Consider the following 21,053-nt stretch of genomic DNA (forward strand, 5'->3'; position numbering starts at 1 on the left):
TATATTAAAAAAAAAATCTGATTTTTTTGAAGACAACAAAGGTAAATCTGTCAGAGTGAGACTGACAGACCGATCCAAATCGATATCAGATTGGTATCGGTCCATACCGCACCAATTAAGGTTTTAAAACACAGAATTCAAGTTTGAATTTTCTGCACGTACGTGAACGAATCAACGAACCTCAAATCGATTTCTATCCTGTCTCTCTATTAAATCCGCCTCCTCCGGCTCTCCACTCTCCAAATCAATTATTAGTTTTCCCGTTCCAGATAAAATGGAGAGCAACAATAATCCAACCACCACAGCTACTACTACTACTGATGAAGCTTTTCCTGCGTTTTCCAATGTTTCTGTTCTTAACTGTATTGATCTATTGACCTCCGACATTCAAAAATCTGTTTCCTTACTCAAACAGGTAAGGTTGAAACTAATCTTTTTCTTCTTTCCTTTTTAACCCCAATTCGTGGATTCCCCCCCCCCCCCCCTCTCTTATGGTGAAACGTTAGTTGTTTTGTTTTTTTAGTTCAACCTGTAACGAACATAAAAATCATAATTTTGTTATAGTTGCAGATTTTTCTGTGCGTTAATTTGAGTTATGTACTTGTCATTGCAGCAAATTTCGATAGTCGGTGTTAACAATTTTGGTAGACAGAAAAAAGTCAAGGGTTCTATTGTTTCCTAACTAGTCACAGAAATCATCTTTTGTGCTTTCTTTTATATTATAGTGACTTATTCTTTTTTCTTGTTCATCAGGCATGCCTGGATTCTGGATTTTTCTATGTGATCAATCATGGAATCAGCCAGGATTTTATGGATGAGGTCTTCTCCCAAAGCAAAAAAATTTTTGACCTACCAATTAATGAGAAAATGAAGCTCCTGCGGAATGAGAAGAACCGAGGCTATACCCCAATTCTAGATGAATATCTTGATCCTGTTAATCAAGTAAATGGTTGGTTTACAAACACCTGTTAATTTTTTTCCTGGTCTGAGAAAATGAATTCAAACTAATGTCCAGAAAAGGGGGAATAAAGAAAAGGATAACACCATTTAATTGCTGGGTGCAACTCAGAGTTTTAACATTTCAAATATTTTCTGTTGTTCTGCTCTCCTTCCCTCTGGGTGGTTGAGCTGGGCTTACACATGTAAGGCTGTGACTTCATTCTTCTGGGTTTCTCTAAATGTTATTTTTGGTTTCGTATCTTTACAGTACTCAAATTATTAATCTTGGTCTTTGTTTTCTATACTGGAATTGGGTACTTAATGTTATTCTCTTTTCTGTTTCTTAGGAGATTACAAAGAGGGATATTATATTGGCATTGAAGTGCCGGAAGATGATCCAGAAGCAGAAAATCCATTTTATGGGCCAAACATCTGGCCTACAACAGGTACACAGTATTTGTACCCTTATGAATCTTTATTTCTAACACTATTGAATGCAAAGATAATTCTTTTGGGAAATTTTCATTAACTTGCTAGATTAGATTCTCTGACATGCATATTTCTTTGTTTTTCTCATCCTTTACTGGTAATCAAGTTGAATGATGGATTTTTTGATGATCCTGAATTTTTATTAACCACTACTAAAATATTTGATGCCTTGAAGATCTGTTACCTAGATGGAGGCACACTATGGAGAAATATCACCAAGAGGCACTGTAAGTTCTTCATTGAGTCAGCTAGCAGATTTTATTTTTCAAAATACAAGTACATATAATTTCTAACATGCATGTACTTCTTTATAATCCATTTTGTCCATTATGCAAGAAGAATTAGTTCCCACTTTTATGTGGGATGTATTTGTGGACCTTTTTTTTTTTTTTTTTGCAACTAGTACAGGTTTTGTTGGTCATTAGGTTTTGTTATATAGTATGCAAGCATGTGGGGTTCAGTTTTGAATGATTTCGAATTTTAATGAGACATACATGGAATCATTGATTTCTCTTTGATGTTTCTCATCTCTCTTCTATTTTCATCCAGTGAGGTGGCAAAAAAAGTAGCCAGGATTATAGCTCTTGCACTTGATCTGGATGCTGATTTCTTTGACAAGCCAGAAATTGCCGGCAAGCCTATTGCAACATTACGCTTGCTACATTATGAAGGTTTGGAACGAGTTATGGGTTATGCTTTTCCTCATGGAATTGTTCCCTTTTATGGTTGATGCAACTTTTCTTTTTTGACAAAATCTTTTTTATTTTTATTCACCACCTAGGTAGAGTTTCCAATCCGTTGGAGGGAATTTATGGAGCTGGTGCTCACTCTGATTTTGGTTTTATCACTCTCTTGGCAACAGATGAAGTCGTAGGCCTTCAAGTATGATCAAAGCTAAAACAAGTACCTCTTTTATATTAATTATATTACTATCTAACTTTATATTTTGAATAACTGCAACAGAGTTTGCCATTTCCGGAATACTTTGCAGATATGCAAGGATAGGCATGCTAACCCACAGATATGGGAATATGTGTCACCACTTAAAGGGTAAGTGTTAGACCTATCTTAGGACCTAATTTTTATAGTCTGAAAACTGTTTACGTCTTCAGGTTTCTTTCTACTTTATTTTTTTTTTAGATGTCTTAAAGTTTAGTCCAATTTGCATGCTCTTTGTTCTGTTTGAGCATGAACCTAAAGTTTTGGTTGCTTGATTCTATAGTTAGACCAAACCTGAGGTGAAACAACATTTGACATTTTGTTTATTATATGTATTATTTTATTTTTAACTTTTCTTCATTGTCCTACATAATCAGGTAGTGTATTCAATGAACGAAAGTGATTAATTTATATTATTGAACTTATACTGTGACTTATGTGGGCCACCCAAACAGATGGGTTAGGCATAAGCCTGACTACCTGAAGCAGCCTGGCTCAGCCTGCCTTTACCTGCTCCTGTCTGATTGCCACCCTTATTCATAACCCAGTTTAATGACAACCAAATTTGTTTCTTAGGCTGCAAAGATATTTTCAGATAATTCTATTACACTTTTCTACAATTTTTTTTTGTTGTTATTTTATAAGATATTATTAACTTTAAGAACTTGAATGGAGTTGAATGGAAAAACAGGATCCATGTAACTGACACCTATTTAGTTGGGTAGCCTTAGTTGAGTTGATTTATATTAACTTTAAGAACTCTTTGACTTTTCCTTGCTGATAATATTATTGCTCTATCACTTCTTCCCCAAACACATTATTCTTATTTCCTTCACTGTCCTTGATGGAGGGCCAAAGAGAGAAGGGAAAACTTCTGAGATGGAACTCAGAGTTGCAGGGAGGAAGAAAGTCAAGCACTCACAGATCTTGTCAGAAACCAACGAAGCAATTCATTCTCTTTTCAAATCTGACCTTTTTGTTGGGTACATGCAAGTATATAAAGAGGAAAACAAAGACTCCTAACTAGACTCTAAAACTGAAACTAACTTGTAATCAAACTCTATCTCCTATTCCTACGTATCCAACTCAAACAAAAACATGATAAAAGACATAAAGACTAAGTAAACTACTACTAGATCTTATTAGCCCAAAAATCCTAGTTGGGCTGGTTCAATCTGGTTTAGGTTTCCAAAGCAGTCATGCTGGTCCATTAGTCCTCTGCTATGGCCTATTTTTTCCCCTGACACTCTTTAAGCAATGAAGTCAATAAAGACATGCATAAATCCCGCCCCCCCCTTCTCTCTTGCCCTTTAGCCACTTCTACCTAATATATCATTAACTACCCTTTTCAACTATCTCATTGTCCTATTCTCCTTCTGATAATCGTCATAATTATCTCCTGATTCCTTGAGTACAAGTCAAAATCTGGTCACTTCTTCTCTAATTTTTTCCTCAAATATATAACCACTGATAGAACCTCCTTGTTTCTCCTTCTTGCCCACTTTTTTCTGGTCTTTTCTTGATTTATGCTTGGGTTGTCAGTAGACATGAGTATTAGAGTAAAGGCTTTGGGGTTCTACCAGAAAACCCAGGGACTGTAGAAGATACTGAAACCAAGTGATTGTCATAGAATATTCGACCTCTTTTTGTTCTAAACTTGATTCTTGTTCCAGTGCCAACTTTGTAATTAATATAATATGAAGATGGGGTTGGAAAATAGATAAAACTAGAGTCTTCTTTGGGCCTACTGGGTCCTTGTTTCCAAGATTAGGGTAAGGCCTCTGCTAGTCTAGTGGGCACCTGTATCCAAGGTTAGAATCTGTAGCAGAAATTCTTCCTTGTGGTTTCTGTGTCGGGCATACAAGTTATTGGTGGATTATTTGTTGATGATGTAAGCATATTTAAATCTCAACTATATAATGTAAGTTAGCTTGAGTAACTTCAGTTGTATGCTTTTGCTAATGTGGCTTCTATGGATCTTCTACCTGTGGTTATGATCTTTGATAGAAACGCTTCCTCGTGTTTTCTGGGCAAATATGCTACATTTTCGAACCATTATTGATAATTCCGAATACAGTATTTCAGTGTATATTTTGTCTTTTGTGGTCATTATGCTTCTATATTCCCTCATGTATTTTGAAATATACGAATGAATTCTTATATTTGCCATCAGTTTCCCCCTTTTTTTTTTGCCTCCCCCCCCCCCCCCCCCCGGGTGATATTCTCTGCTATAACATCTCTCTCTCTTTTTTTAACTTCAGTGCATTTATTGTAAATCTTGGTGACATGTTGGAGCGTTGGAGCAATTGTTTTTTCAGGTATGCCTATTTTTTAGTGATTACTGCATTCTGAATTGGAGCTCTGGCCAATTCCGATAGAATATGAAAATGTTGTTCCTTAGGGATGCAAGTTGGGGCAAACAACTATAAGAATTGAATAGGAAATGATTCAGAAGTAAAAACACCTCTCTCTCTCTCTCTCCTCTTTATTATCTCCAGCCATCTATCTGTCTCTTTATGCATTGGTGTAGTCTTCTGTTTTTTGGATGAACTGGATCATCCAGCATCCAGGTTTAGAGAACCATGGATGGAGGAGTTAAAAGAGCACTTTTGCTGTTGAGTTTTCTTGCTAAAGTACTTATGAGGTATATATATGTTAGGCTGCACAAAATACCCCCCCCTCCAGGTAAAAAAAAGAGAGTGATGAGAAGAAGATTAGGTAATGTATCCAGCAACTTAGCCAATAACAGTTACTGAATTGATGCCATTGTCATGAATGCCAAGTCAGGAAACTTGCTGGGTCCATGCGAGGACACTGCACCTATTTCACCGGTCAAGTTTCGACCCAAAATGTTCATGCCATAGGAATCAAAAAGTTTTTCGAAGTCCCTGAGGGGGCTGATAAGCATCATGATTATTAGTGAATTGCTGTCATTGTCATGAATACCCCATCAGCAAATCTGTGTGGGTCCATGTTGTTAAGGATGTCGATTAGATTTAGTAGTCTGGGGGGTGTTTGGTTTGATTTCTGTCTTATTTATGTTTAGTTTGTTGAAAACTAGGGGTATTTTAGTCTTATATTTTGGTTGTTTGGGGTTTTCTGTTATTTTACATCAGTTCTGTCCTTAGTTTGTAAGGTTGTAATAAGTAAGGGGTTAGGGATAATTTCATATATCCCTAACTACCTAACTTTCTATTTTGTCTAAAGTTATTATCTATTGAGAGGCAGCCTGCGTGAAGGAATTCTGAAAAACCTATCGCAGGCTGCTCTCCTCTCTTGCGGCAACTTCTTCTCCCTCTCCTTCTTCTTCTTCTTTCATCTTTCTTCCTTCACCCCTGATGTGATTAGTTTAATTCTGATTTGCAACATGGTGTCAGAGCGATACTAATCAGTCAAGGGTTCTTCAATCCCATTCTTCTGGTTTTCTCGTTCGGTTTCCAGGTTTTTTTTTTTTTTTTTGTGTGCAGCCACCGATTGCTGCTCTGGTTTGCTATGGATTAAAGCCTCCTTATTAATGAATGGAGGGCTGTTTTTGATCTCTCTCGATGGAGTTTGGTTACTGATGGGAAGACAACCTTGTAGAATGGATCAGGAATTGTTTCTGCTGAATATTTTTTGTCTCTCTTGATGGTGTGATGGTTCTTATTATCACTGGGTGCTAATGGCATGTGGTTCCTATGCCAATCTTGTTCTTTATGATCTTCTTTGAGGTGGTTTTCATGCTGGTTTGAAGATTCTATCAACTTCTCTCTCTGTTCTTCATATTGGAGAAATCGATCTCAACTGATGTTTTGCTCTCCATATCAATTTTGGTTTCCCTTTTTGGTGAGAATCGATTGTTGCTGCTGGCTGTGTGAATGTGGAGGATTCTTCTACTGTGGTTGCCACTCTTCTGATCTGGTGACCTCCTTCTGTTATTCTTCAAGGTTTTGCTATCTTGGTGATGTTCTTCCCCAAATCCTTTTAGTTATTTACTACACTTGCTGGCTTGCTTTGTGTGGTTGGTGCTCACCTACTGCTGGGTCATCATTCCTGCAAATTTTTTTTTTTTTGCACCTGATTTGTTATTGTTGCTGCTGTCTACTGCTTTTGTCCATATTAATTGTTTATTATGGGTGACTCTAAGTCTACTACCTCTGCTGTTCCTCCTTCTTCTGATAATGTGAATGTGACAATTACCTCCATCAAGCTCAAGGAGAGCTCGAATTATTTGTTATGGGCACAGGCTGTGAAAGTGTATATCATGGCCAAGGATAAGCTTCAATATATTACCTCTGATCCACCTTCCTCCACTGACAGCACTTACAGTGAATGGAAAAAGGAGAATGCCATCACTCTCATCTGGCTATGGAATAGCATGGAACCAGATATAGCCGCCAACGTTATGTTTCACACTACGGCCAAAGGTATTTGGGATGATCTGCAAGATACTTATTCTCAGGATAAAAGTATGAACCGTGTATACGATTGTTATGAAAAACTGTTCCAGCTCCAGCAATCTTCTAAGTCTCTTCAAGAGTACTATTGTTCTTTTAAGGGCCTGGTTGAGGAGTTGAATGTATTTCCGCCTCTTACTACTGATATTGACAAATTAAAAGCCCAACGTAACGAGTTCTTTGTCTCCAAATTTCTTGCTGGGTTAAGTTCTGATCTGAAGGCTGTGAAGGGCCATTTATTGGCTGGTGAGACAGTCCCTACACTGGCTGATACCTTCTCTCGTCTCCAGCGTATTGCTGCTCCTATCAAGGCTGATTCCTCCTCTAAGGATAACTCTGCTTTTACTGCTGGTCGTGGTCGTGGACGAGGCCGTGGCACATGGGGAGGTCATGGTGGTGGTGGTGGTTGTAGTACTGGTGGTCCTTTAGGTGATCGCTCTACTCGACGGTGCACTCATTGTGGTAAATCTGGTCATACTGTTGACTATTGTTGGGATAAGCATGGCAAACCAGATTGGGCAACCCAATCAGCCAATCATGCAGTATCTGATGAGAGTGCTGATATTGTGACCACTGGTGATTCTCAATCGGGTTCTACTACAGGTGGCAGTTCGTCTAGCACTACTCATCGTGATGAGCTTTCTCAGATATTACGGAGGTTACAAACTCTTGAGGCATCCAGTAGCGCATCCTCCATACCTTCCTCTTCCGCTGCTACCCTTGCTCATGCAGGTACATCTGCTTTCTTCTCCACTACTTCTCCCTGAATTATTGACTCTGGAGCTTCTGCTCATATGACTGGTGAGTCTACCTTGTTTACGTCCTTTTCGAATAACTTGGATTCTTCATCTGTCATATTAGCTATTGGGTCTGCTGCTCCTGTTACTGGATCTGGTACAGTCACTCCCACCTCTTCTATTAGTCTTTCCTCTGTGTTGCATATTCCTTAGTTTCCATTGAGTCTTCTTTACGTTAGTCACTTACTAAAACTTTACAATCGTTACGTGACATTTTTCCTACTCATTGTGTTTTTCGGGATCTTCACACGAGGAAGACGATTGGTGGAGGGCATGAAAAGGATGGGCTATACTATCTTACCCGTGGTGCTACTTCTTACTTTCTTTCGTTGCTGCGTCTGTTGGTGGGGTGACTCCTTCCAATGGCATTGTCGTTTGGGTCATTTATCTTTAGCTAGGTTACAGTTATTATTTCCGTCTTTTAAGTCTGTGTCTAGGATAGAGTGTGAAGCCTGCGAGTTGGGGAAACACCACCGTGTGTCTTTCCCTTCTCGATCTGTGGCTCGTAGTTCGTCTTTATTTGCTTTAGTCCATTCGGACATCTGGGGTACCTGTCGTGTCAAGAATAAACGTGGTTTTATGTATTTTGTCACATTCGTGGACGATCATTCCCGTCTTACCTTGTTGTATCTCCTGAAGGATCGTTCCGAGTTTTTATTTGTATTCCAAGAATTTTATAATGAAATAAAAACTCAGTTTGGTGTGTCTATTAAAGTTTTTCGTTCTGATAATGCATTAGAATATGTACAAAATGAAATTTCTGATTTTTGTATTGCCCGTGGCATGATTCATCAGACTAGTTGTTCCTACACTCCACAAGAAAATGGAGTGGCTGAACGCAAAAATAGGCATCTTCTTGAGGTAGCTCGTGCTATCATGTTCCATATGCATGTTCCAAAGCTTTTTTGGTGTGAGAGTGTGTTGACTGCATGTTATTTGATTAATCGCATGCCGCCTTCTATTCTTGCCGATAGGTCCCCTTTTTCCATTGTTTTTCCGGGCATTCCCGCTTTCGCTTTGGCCCCTCGTGTTTTTGGATGTGTGCTTTGTGCAGAACTTACATGTCTCCACTGACAAGTTTGCACCTAGGTCTACCAAGTGTATTTTCCTAGGTTATTCTCGTACCCAGAAAGGGTACAAGTGTTATGACCCTGTCTCTTCCACATATTTTGTGAGTGCTGATGTTACCTTCTTTGAGGGAAGTTCTTTCTTTTCTCAATCTTCGTTGTCCTCTGAGGACGAGTGGCATCCTGTTGTGCCACCTCCTATTCCTACCTTAGTACCGTTTTCCCCTCCTTTGCAGGTGTATCAGCGTCGGGACAAGACAGCAGCTCCGTGTGAGATTCCTACTGTTCCAGTGGTTTCTGCCCCTCCACTTGCGTCCTCCTCTGGTGAAGCTCCGTCTGCTTCCTCATCTGATAACTTACCTGTTGCCTTGCGGAAAGGTACACGTTCCTGTACACAGAAGTCTAATATTGTGTACCCCATTGACAATTTTGTATCCTTATCTCATCTACCGCCTTTGGTCCATAATTTTGCCTTGTCGTTATCCGCTTCTACTGTGCCTAAAAGTCACACTGAGGCCCTTCATCTTCCTGGTTGGAAGGATGCCATGGATGCTGAAATGGATGCCCTGTTGACCCGTAACACCTGGACACTTGTTGATTTGCCACCTGGTAAGGACCTTGTCAAGTGTCGCTGGGTTTACACTATTAAGTATCTTCCTGATGGTTTTGTTGAGTGGCTCAAAGCCCGTCTAGTTGCCAAGGGATATACCCAGACCTATGGAGTTGATTATTTTGAGACGTTCTCTCCTGTTGCCCGACTGAATTCGGTGCACTTACTTATTTCCTTGGCGGTGAATTTTGGTTGGCCATTATATCAGCTTGACATTAAAAATGCCTTTTTGTATGGTGACTTACAAGAGGAGGTTTATATGGAGCAACCTCCGGGGTATGTTGCTCAGGGGGAGGATCGTACACGGGTTTGTAAGCTACAGAAGGCTATCTATGGTCTCAAACAGTCGCCCAGAGCGTGGTTTGAGAAATTCAGTGCTACACCCTACAGTGATGTCTTGTGGCTTTTCACAGTGTTATTCCGACCACGCGGTGTTTGTCCGCCGCCGGGATGGTAAGGTGATTGTCTTGGTCGTTTATGTAGACGATATTATTATTTCTGGTGATGATGAGGCTGGTATTGCAGAGGTAAAAACATATTTATAGCGGCATTTTCAGACCAAGGATCTAGGTAATCTTCACTATTTTGTTGGCATCGAAGTTGTGAGAAGTAGGAAAGGTGTCAGTTTATCTCAAAGGAAATATGTATTGGACCTTCTGTCTGACACTGGCATGCTTGCCTCAAAGCCAGTGGATGTTCCTATGGATCCTCATCAGAAATTTGGAGTAGATGATGGTGATCTCCTTAAAGACGTGCACCAGTACAGAAGTTTGGTTGGGAAGCTAATCTATCTTACAGTTACCAGACCAGACATTTCCTTTGCAGTGGGTGTCCTTAGTCAGTTTATGCAGTCTCCTCGGAAGGCTCATTGGGATGGAGTTGTTCGTGTTCTTCGCTATTTGAAGGGTGCTCCTGGTAAAGGGTTGATTTATCGCCCTCATAGGCATATGGATCTTGTTGCTTTTTCAGATGCTGACTGGGCTGGTTCGGCCAGTGATCGTCGCTCGACTACATGGTATTGTACTTTTGTTGGGGGTAATCTGGTTACGTGGCGTAGTAAGAAACAGACTATAATTGCCAGGTTGAGTGCTGAAGCGGAATACAGAGCTATGGCTCACACTACTGCAGAGTTGATGTGGCTCAGGTCTTTTCTTCTTGAGATGGGTTTATCTGTGTCGGTGCCTATGAAGATGTATTGTGATAACCAGGCAGCTATATACATTGCGAGCAATCCAGTCTATCATGAATGGACCAAACATATTGAAGTGGACTGTCACTTTGTTCGAGATGCTGTGTTAAAAAAACTTGTTGAGACCCCATTTGTTTCATCCTTGAATCAATTGGCAGATATGTTCACCAAGTCACTTTTTGCTCCTAGTTTTCGCACCTGTTGTAACAAGCTGAGCATGGGAGACCTCTATGCTCCAGCTTGAGGGGGAGTGTTGAAAACTAGGGGTATTTTAGTCTTATATTTTGGTTGTTTGGGGTTTTCTGTTATTTTACATCAGTTCTGTCCTTAGTTTATAAGGTCGTAATAAGTAAGGGGTTAGGGGTAATTTCATATATCCCTAACTACCTAACTTTCTATTTTGTCTAAAGTTATTATATATTGAGAGGTAGCCTGCGTGAAGGAATTCTGAAAAACCTATCGCAGGCTGCTCTCCTCTCTTGCGGCAACTTCTTCTCCCTCTCCTTCTTCTTCTTTCATCTTTCTTCTTCACCCCTGATGTGATTAGTTTAATTCTGATTGCAACATAGTTTTTTTTCTATATTAAGGGTAGTTCAGGTATTTACTCTTGTAATGTGTTTTAGTCAATATAAGTAATATTGTCCCCCTCACGATTCAATTAATTAGAATCGTGAGGGAGTTTTCCTGGTTCTCTCTATCGATGTCTCTTCTCCATCTTTCTCTTCTCTTCTCCTTCTCCATCTTCTCCCCTCTTCTTCTCTACTGGTCACGATTGCAGGTCTGCACTCTCACATGGTATCAGAGCAGCAATTCTGATCCACGATCTGCTCCTCTCCTGCAGTTTTGAAGATTTTCTGTGTTCTCTCTTATCGTGGTCCACAGCAACCATATGCTGCCTTATATTGCCTGAACCCTAGTCATATTATGATGAAGGACTAGGGTTCCCTGTTGTGCTACTGTTTGGCTGTCTGCAAGTTTGATGGTTGAAGTGTTTTCTACCCCAGCCTGAAATCGATTTTCCAAAAACCCTGTGGAAATCGATTTTGCTTCTCCTGGATTTTTCTTATCTCTACATTAGCTGCTGGTCTGGGGTTTTATTCTCTGTTGTTGGTGATTATTTGGCCATAAATTGGTCTCCTTTTTGGCTGCTGCTCTCAAGGTTATCGGGTCCTCTGTTTTTCTGCCCTATTTTGGTTTTTTTTGGCTGAAATCGATTTGTTTTGGCCTGTCCTATTTGTTGGCTGCATCTGTCCAAGCTTTGAGATAACATCTACTTGGTTATCATGGCTGATTCTAAGCCTCCTACAGATCACTTTAATGTTCAGATTACTACCATCAAGTTGAATGGGTGCTTCGAACTATCTTCTTTGGTCTCAAGCCTTTGAGGTATAAGTTACTGCTCGCCGGAAGATGTCTTACCTTACTATGACTCCTCCAGCCTCTACTGATGATAACTATGAAGATTGGAAGGCTGAGAATGCAACCGTCCTCTGCTGGCTTTGGAATAGCATGGAGCCCTCCATAGCCTCAAACGTGATGTTTCATAAAACTACCAAGGGTGTTTGGGAAGAACTCAAGGAGAGCTATTCTCAAGACACTAATCTTTCACGGATTTACGATTTGTATGAAAAGTTTTTCTCCAAGCAAGAGGGAAAATCGCTTGGCGAATACTACAGCTCTTTGAAGGGCATTTGGGAGGAACTCAATGTGTACCAGCCTATATCTACTGATGTTGCTATGATTAAGGCTCAACGTTCTGAATTTCTTATTGCTAAGTTCCTCTCTGTGTGAGATTCTGATCTTCAGTCAGTCAAAAGCCAATTATTGACTGGTGAGAAGATCCTGTCTATGAATGAAGCTTACTGTCGCATACAAAGGGTTGTTTCTCCTTCCACGGTCAAATCTGATGCAGTCCTGTCTCTAAGGATAATTCTGCCCTTTTTACTTCTATTGGAGGGCGTAGTCGTGGTGGTGGTACCTCTTCTCGAGGTGGTCGTGGTTCTGGAACTGGTCGTGGTCGTGGGGCTGTTTTTGGTGGTCGAGGGGCTGGTTTGAACCCTGCTAGTTCCTCTTCTAGTGATGGTGGTTCTCGATGGTGTTCTCATTGTGGTCGTCCTAACCACACTGTTGAAAAATGCTAGCTGAAACATAGCAAACCACAATGGGCTCGTGAGCAGTTTGCCAATGCCGCAGTCTCTAATGGAGCGGCTGATTCTGTGCATCCTTCTAACACTAATCATGGGTCTCCTACTGATGGTGGTAGTACTTTTAGTGACCTGGTTTCTCAACTGTTACAACGAGTTCAACAACTGGAGGCATCATCATCTTCTACTCCTACAGCTACTCTCGCCCACTCAGGTACTACTGCATGTTTCGCCTCTTCATCCTCTCCGTCGATCATTGACTCCGGTGCTTCTTCTCATATGACTGGTAAACCTAATTTATTATCCTCTTTTACTTAGTCTACTACTTCATCTCGGATTTCCATTGCCGATGGATCTTTTATTCCTGTTATTGGTCATGGGGATATCCCCTTATCGTCTAATCTTTCCTTGACTAATGTTCTTCATGTACCTAGGCTGCCTCTTAATCTTTTGTCTGTTATTCAGTTAACCAAATCTTTAAATTGCTCTATAACCTTTCATCCATCTCATTATGTCTTCCAGGATGTCGCAACAAGGACGACGATTGGTGGCGAGCATGAGAAGGGTGGTCTCTATTATTTTGATTTGGCAACTTCTCCAACAGCGGCTGTTGCTAGTTCTTTTGATGTTTCTCCATTATATTGGCACTATCGGCTAGGACATCCTTCCTTATCCAAGCTGTGACATCTGGTTCCTAGCTGCAAATCTGTCTCCCGTATTGAGTGTGAAGCTTGTGAGCTTGGCAAGCATCATCGTACTGTTTTTCCTTTGAGTCCAGAGTCTAGGAGTACTTCTTTATTTCAGTTAGTCCATTCTAATATTTGGGGTCCATGTAGGGTCAAGAGTCGATTGGGTTTTCGTTATTTTGTCAGTTTTATTGATGATCATTCTTGGATGACATGGTTGTACCTCTTGAAGGATAGATCTGAGTTTGTTTTTGTTTTCAAACAATTTTATAATGAAATTTGTTTTCAATTTGGTGTTCATTTGAAAATTTTACGTACTGATAATGCTCTGGAACTAGTTCAACATGAGATCTTTTCCTTTTGTTCTGACAATGGCATTCTTCATCAAACTAGTTGCTCTTATACACCACAACAAAATGGTGTGGCGGAGCGTAAAAACCGCCATTTGTTAGACATTACTAGATCATTAATGTTTCATATGAATGTTCTTAAACTCTATTGGGCTGATGCAGTGTTGACTGCTTGTTTCTTGATTAATCGCATGCCTTCCTCGGTTCTTCATGATCAAATTCCTTTTAATGTTGTTTTTCCGGAGCGGGTTGTTTTCTCTCTTCCTCGTGTTTTTGGTTGCCAATGTTTTGTTCATGTTCTTCGCCCTGGCCTTGATAAATTGTCTCCTAGGGCTATCAAGTGTCTGTTTCTTGGTTATTCTCGTACTTAGAAGGGGTATCGATGTTTTGATCCTGTTTCTCACCAACACTTTGTCTCCGCCAATGTGACTTTCTTCGAAAATACTCCTTATTTTCCTGGTTCTCCCAGTGATATTGATCTCCCTGTTGATACTAGGTTTGTTGGTCCGGTTGTTACTACTGTTCCTCCTCTTCCATTGGTTGCCAATCCTTTGCGGGTCTATCACCGCTGGGCCCAACAGCAGCCGCCGCCTGTGCCGCCTCAAAATGTTGATGCTGCCCTCTACCGCCACCAGCTGAGTCCTTGCCTGCGGATCCTCCTTTAGATGCTGATGACCGTCCTATGGCTTTGCGCAAAGGTACTCGTACTTGCACTCAAAATAGTTCACTTTACCCATTGGCAAATTATGTTTCTGTTGCTCATCTCCCAACTTCTTATCGTGCTTTTGCTACTACATTACACTCTACCTTTGTTCCTACTTCTTATACCCTTGCCTTGTCTCACCTCGGGTGGAAACATGCTATGGATGTGGAGATGGATGCCTTGATCTCTCGTAAGACGTGGTCATTAGTGGATCTACCACCTAGTAAGGATCCTGTTAAGTGTCGTTGGGTGTATACAGTTAAGTACAATCCAGATGGAACTGTGGAACGGCTCAAGACCCGTTTGGTTGCGAAAGGGTTTACACAGACCTATGGGGTCGACTATTCTGAGACCTTCTCTCCTGTTGCTCGTTTGAATTCTGTTCATATCATACTTTCCTTGGCTGTCAATCTTGATTGGCCTCTAATTCAAATGGATGTGAAGAACGCCTTCTTGTATGGTGATCTCCAGGAGGAGGTATATATGGAGCAACCTCCTGGGTATGTTGCTCAGGGGGAGGATAGTGTCCGGGTTTGTCGCCTTCATAATGCAATTTATGAACTGAAACAGCCTCCCTGTGCATGGTTTGATAAATTCAGCAGTGTTGTGGTTGGTTATGGGTTTTCTCAGTGCTATTTTGATCACTCTATTTTTGTTAGGCATCAGGGGTCTAACGTGGTCATTCTTGCAGTATATGTCGATGACATCATTGTTACTGGTAATGATGCTTCTGGAATTGCACAGGTGAAGACTTATTTACACGATAATTTCCAGATCAAAGACTTAGGTTGCCTCAGGTACTTTCTTGGCATTGAGGTTGTTCGCTGCTCTCGAGGTCTTAACCTGTCCCAGAGAAAGTATGTCCTTGATTTACTTGATGAGACATGGATGTTAGGTTGTAAACCTATTGATACTCCTATGGATCCCCACATCAAGTTTGGTGCTTCTGATGACAAAGAGTTTGGTGACATACATCAGTATCGACGTTTGGTTGGTAAACTTATTTATCTCACAGTTACTCGTCTTGATATCTCATTTGCTGTAGGGGTTGTTAGTCAGTTCATGCAGAACCCTAAGCAAGTACATTGGGATGCTGCCTGTCGCATTCTAAGATACCTCAAAAGTGCTCCTGGTAAGGGATTAGTGTATTATCGCCATGGTCATACCAACGTGGTTGGGTTCTCTGATGCGGATTGGGCTGGTTCTGATGGCGATAGAAGATCGACCACAGGTTATTGTACTTTCTTTGGAGGAAATTTGGTCACTTGGAAGAGCAAGAAACAGACGACTGTAGCTCGTTCCATAGCTGAGGCTGAATACAGAGCCATGGCTCATACTGCTGCAGAGTTGATGTGGATTCGTTCATTCCTTATTGAGCTTGGTTATTCCAGTGATCAGCCCATGGAAATGTACTGTGATAACCAAGCTGCTATTTACATTGCCAACAACCCTGTCTTTCATGAACGGACCAAACACATTGAAGTTGATTGTCATTTTGTTCAAGATGCCGTTCAGAAGAAGCTCATTGTCACTCCTTTTGTTCGTTCACAGTTTCAGCTTGGAGATATGTTTACGAAGGCCTTGTTTCGACCTCAGTTCTTGGATGGTTGTTCCAAGCTGGTTCTTGGTGATGTCTACGCTCCAGCTTGAGGGGGAGTGTTGAGGATGTCGATTAGATTTAGTAGTCTGGGGGGGTGTTTGGTTTGATTTCTGTCTTATTTATGTTTCTAGTTTATTTTCTATATTAAGGGTAGTTTAGGTATTTACTCTTGTAATGTGTTTTAGTCAATATAAGTAATATTGTCCCCCTCACTATTCAATTAATTAGAATCGTGAGGGAGTTTTCCTGGTTCTCTCTATTGATCTCTCTTCTCCATCTTTCTCTTCTCTTCTCCTTCTCCATCTTCTCCCCTCTTCTTCTCTACTGGTCACGATTGCAGGTCTGCACTCTCACACATGTGATAGAGGGTCAAATTTCAACCCAAAATGAGCAGCATCCATTTTAATGGTCAAATTTGAACCCAAATTGTGCATATTCCATATGAGTCAAAAGTTCATCCAAAGCTCTAACAAATTACAAACAATGCCACCAACCTCTACTACTACATATTTGAGGTTATAGTGTCTTCCTAATTTCAAACCATGTTCCCCCCCCCCCCCCCCACACACACACAAAAAAAAAAAATACATGCTCATATTGGGCTGCAATGTCACTGGTGAGATGGGAGTTGGGTGCTCTATAACATGGACCCAGCTGCATCCATTGTAAACTGCCACCAGGCTACAGATCATGGCCTTGTGAAATTTTATGGCAATTCACTAACCTTCATGACAAATAGGTTTCCTTATAGTAATAATCTAATAATTTATTGATGGAAATTATTAATAAATTCTAGATAGCACTCTTTATAATAATGGATCTAAAGCCTGGATGTTTTGGATTGAGAATGCCTGAGTTGCATCCCTTCTAGCCTTTGCTAGGCTATTTTGCAATTGTTATGGCTCCTTTTCAAATAGTGGAACCTTTATAACTTTTGGTCCTGGAATACTGTCTTGCTTTTAGATTGAAGGTATTTGCATTTTAATGCTTTGGTTAATTTCATAAAAAAGGGTAATGAAGTCTGCAAACTCTTATGATCGTTATCAATTATCATTTCCATTATTGTTATCATCATTCTTAATTGTCGTTATATGTGCAACTAGTTCTGGTATTTTTGAATCAGTTAATTGAGAACATGAAGTCCATGGTTCTGATTTATTTCCAGGTCCACATTGCATCGAGTATTAGGAAATGGTCATGAGAGATACTCTGTAAGGCTCTTCATGAACTTTTGAATGTTCTATAATCTCAATAATCTATGAGGATATTTGCCTCGGTTATGTCATTTGTTATTTATATGCATTAGATACATTTTTCACCCTTGTTGAGACTTTGCATTGCATTTGCAAGGCATGTTTGGGAAGTTCTTTATAACTTTTTGAGAGATTGGAGTTAACAAGCAGGACATTACTGAAGTGCTGCTGGCTACACAGTCTAATGACCAATTGTAGACCTATTTTTGAATGTGAGGTTGACAATGAGAGGAGTGTACCCAAAATTTAAAACATCACACCTAAAAGATCTGCCAAGGCTGAAGTTCAAGACTACTGGTTGATAGTACCTGTATGGTGCCTACTTGTGGGGACAGGATATTTGATCCAGTGAGGTGCCTGTCATATGGATGGATGGTTGGGGGGAAGGGTGGGTGATGCAGTTGCCTTAGCCTGGCTGGACCGACATGGCCTACTTTGGAGGCCCAAACCAAAGACTGGTCCTAAACCGGTTTTCTGGTCTGGCAAAGGCTGGTAGTTTACTTAGGCTATATTTGGAAGCCAAGAAAAGAATAAACATAAAAAATCAAAAGTCATGATGACTCGATGAATGATTTCTTTTCTTTTCTTTTCTTGTCTTGGCTTCCAAACATAGCCTTAGGATGCAATATTCATTTTAGTTTATTTATTTGAAATGGGTAGATTACGTAGGAGCTTCTTAAGGTAGTTTCCTTTTCTTAGATATGGCTTATTTTGGTAGTTTCCTACTTTGGTTAGATTCCTATTTGGGTTGTTTCCATTTAGTAGTTTCTATTCTTTTGCAAGGTTATTTCCTTTAAAGTGGTGTAATACGGTAGAAGAGTTTAGAATTGAAGATTTGAGAATTGAATATTGAAGTTGAACTTGTGCAAGAAGTGATTGTTCATGTGTGTTCCCTCTTCTCTCTTCCCCCCTACAGTTTTGATTTCTTCCAGGGTTCCCTCTTCTCCTATCCGGCCCTCCACCAACTTGGTGTCAGAGCTGAAGATTCCCATCTCCTTCCCTGTCAATCCCTCTCATCCCTTTCTTCTTCTTCTCTATTCTCTCCTTCCGTTACTTCTCTTCTCAGGGCCTCAACCCCATCACATCCCACTGCTGCACATTACTGCAACAACTCATCGAACATCCACTGAAATCCCAACCCCACCTCTCCCTTCCCTTTCTACCTTGCTGAAACAGCGAAACACCAAAAAAAAAAAAAAAAAAAAAAAAAACCGACTAGGTCGAATAGAAAACCCAGACCTATCCTTCCGTTGATTCCAATGACCCATCCCACCCCCGCGATTCCTACCAATAAACCCCCAAACCTCAACCCAGATCCCAATCCCATCCCTTTCGATTCCCTGAGCATAATCCCCAACCCACCATCACCCACCTTCTTGGTTCCGCCAGAACCAGTGGAAAAAAAAAAGAGCTAGAGAAAGAAGAGAAAAGGGAACACACATGCACAATCACTTCTTACACAAACCAGCAAGTTCAACTTCAATATTCAATTCTCAAATCTTCAATTCTAAACTCTTCTACCGTAAGACACCAATTTAAAGGAAAGAACCTTGCATAAGAATAGAAATTACTAAATGGAAACAACCCAAATAGGAAACTACCAAAATAAGCCATATCTAATCAAAAGGAAACTACCTAAGAAGCTCCTAAATAATCTACCCATTTCAAATAAATCAACTAAAATAAATATTGCATCCTAAGTAAACTACCAGCCTTTGCCAGACCAGAAAACCAGTTTAGGAGCAGTCTTTGGTTTGGGCCTCCAAAGTGGGTCATGTCAGTCCAGCCAGGCTAAGGCAACTGCATCAGCTTCAGTGAATGCATGTGACCCAGTTAATACTAGCAAGACCCCCACTGAATAACCTTATGATTAAAATACACCTGCTCATGTGAGAAAGTCATTTTTATAGATCTAGAAAGGAAAAAATTATTGCTTAGGTGGGCAGAATCCATGACCTTTTCCCTAAAACCTCTTAGGTGAGGCCCATTCATTGGCCGGTCCTGACTCTTTTTATTCTCCTAACACTTTTAGGATTTTTAATTTTGGTGATTGGTAGCTGTATTAATATTGTACATGAAATTATATGCATACTAAAAAAATCTGAGGCAGAGAATGGGGTTCCCCCACTCCCCAAAGAAAAAGATACAAGAGACTCTTCACATATGTTGCTGGACAGCAACTGGACAATTTTTTTTTAAATTAATTCTTCAAAGACTGCTAAATGAAGCTTGGTATTCAAAGACTGAAGCTCTCAGTTGGATCTAAGCTTTGGCTATTCCTTCATAAGGTTACCTTGGGTGGGATGGATAACTAGAAGTATTCTGTTTTCACTCCTTTCAACTTTAATTCAACTGTCTTGATGGATGGGAAGCCAATCCCCCCCCCCCCCCCCACACACACAAAAAATGTAAAATTCTACATAGGGAGAAAACCATGCTAACTGGGTAGTGGATAAATATATGATTATATCTCTCTTACGCCATTTATTTTATTCATTATATTGTATGACTATTCTTTATTATGATATTTAGTTATTTATATTCTGTACCTTCTATTAAAGGAAAATGTTACATCATGATTACTGATCTTCTTTCTTCATGGGGGCAGATTGCATTCTTTGTGGAGCCTAGCCACGAATGTCTTGTTGAGTGCTTACCTTCATGTAAATCAGAAACTAACCCGCCCAAGTAAGTTACTGCATGAACACATGGAAGCCTGTCTAGAATTCATAGGAACTTAGTTTATATCCAGGGGGATCTGGATTCTGGACAATGCAAATCTGGGCCCAGGATGCAAATCTTTGAACCTAGGCATTATATGGAAAACTGAACACTACAATGCATTAGGAACAAATCAATCTTGAAGATGCATATCTCATTTACAAAGAAAGAACACAGGAGCTGTCCAATGATTGCTTCCTGCAATGGCCTATGGTTCTCATGGCAAATTGATCAGATCCTCATGACTGTCAGAGTCTGAAGCATTATCTTGCTGACTATTGAATTATTAAATTATATATTAAAACTAGTGGATGAATGACTAAGGTCAATTGATTGCATATTGTACAGCTTAATATAGGCATATGTTCCTATTGGAGACCTTTATTTACTGCTCTGTTCTACCAGGTTTCCTCCTGTGAAATGTGTAACATATCTGAGTCAGCGTTATAAGGATACTCATGCGGACCTGAGCTTGTACCAGAACCATCAAGATTAGTTGGTGATGGTGCAACAGTTATAGAAGAAAAGAAAATGCTTTGGGAAATTCATCTGGAGGTGCATTGCTGAAGCATATAGTTCAAATGTTTGCCTTTGTAATACATAATGTAAAGAACAGTATATATTGGAATAAAGAGAGGCCTTTTGTTCTCAAATAAGCTGTATATTGTTGATTAATTTTGTGGGGGGGGGGGGGGGTTTGGGGTGGGAGCTGAGTTGGATGCTTTGCTGAGGCTCAAGGATCAATTCCAAATTCCTTGTGCTTATGAGTTTAGAGAAGTGAAAATTGTAGGTATCTAGATTCAAGTATGAATAAAGAAGAAATAGAGAATGATATTGGACAAGGAATTAGAATAGTGTGGATGAAGTGGAGTGATGCATCCGGATTGTTGTGTGATCGATGTTTTTCTTTAGAACTTTTTTTTTTTTTAAAAGGGGGGCATACCCAGTGCATGAGGCTCCTGCCACTAGAGTGTTTAGGGAGGATCATAATTTATGCAGTCTTACCCCTAAACTTTCGCAAATAGGCTACTTCCATACTCGAACCTGTGGCCACTGTCAAAATGGTCGATCCCTGTTATATGGGCAGAATATTAGTTTGAATATGCTGGATCTATGGGCTTGAATAAATC

At 40.2% G+C, this 21,053-nt stretch overlaps 1 protein-coding gene across 1 annotated transcript; it reads left to right on the forward strand.

Annotated features, from left to right (window-relative positions):
• Positions 1 to 219: 219 nt before the first annotated feature.
• Positions 220 to 20,576, forward strand: LOC122657430 (2-oxoglutarate-Fe(II) type oxidoreductase hxnY-like). Its single transcript, XM_043852127.1, has 11 exons — positions 220 to 415; positions 754 to 949; positions 1,287 to 1,385; positions 1,604 to 1,655; positions 1,978 to 2,099; positions 2,210 to 2,310; positions 2,420 to 2,478; positions 4,629 to 4,685; positions 17,115 to 17,160; positions 19,811 to 19,890; positions 20,329 to 20,576. The coding sequence occupies exons 1-11, from the start codon at positions 275 to 277 to the stop codon at positions 20,417 to 20,419; spliced, it is 1,044 nt and encodes a 347-aa protein (XP_043708062.1). The 5' UTR covers positions 220 to 274; the 3' UTR covers positions 20,420 to 20,576.
• The last annotated feature ends 477 nt before the right edge of the window (positions 20,577 to 21,053 follow it).

The sequence above is a fragment of the Telopea speciosissima genome, chromosome 4, assembly GCF_018873765.1.
Source record: "Telopea speciosissima isolate NSW1024214 ecotype Mountain lineage chromosome 4, Tspe_v1, whole genome shotgun sequence".
Taxonomy (NCBI): domain Eukaryota; kingdom Viridiplantae; phylum Streptophyta; class Magnoliopsida; order Proteales; family Proteaceae; genus Telopea; species Telopea speciosissima.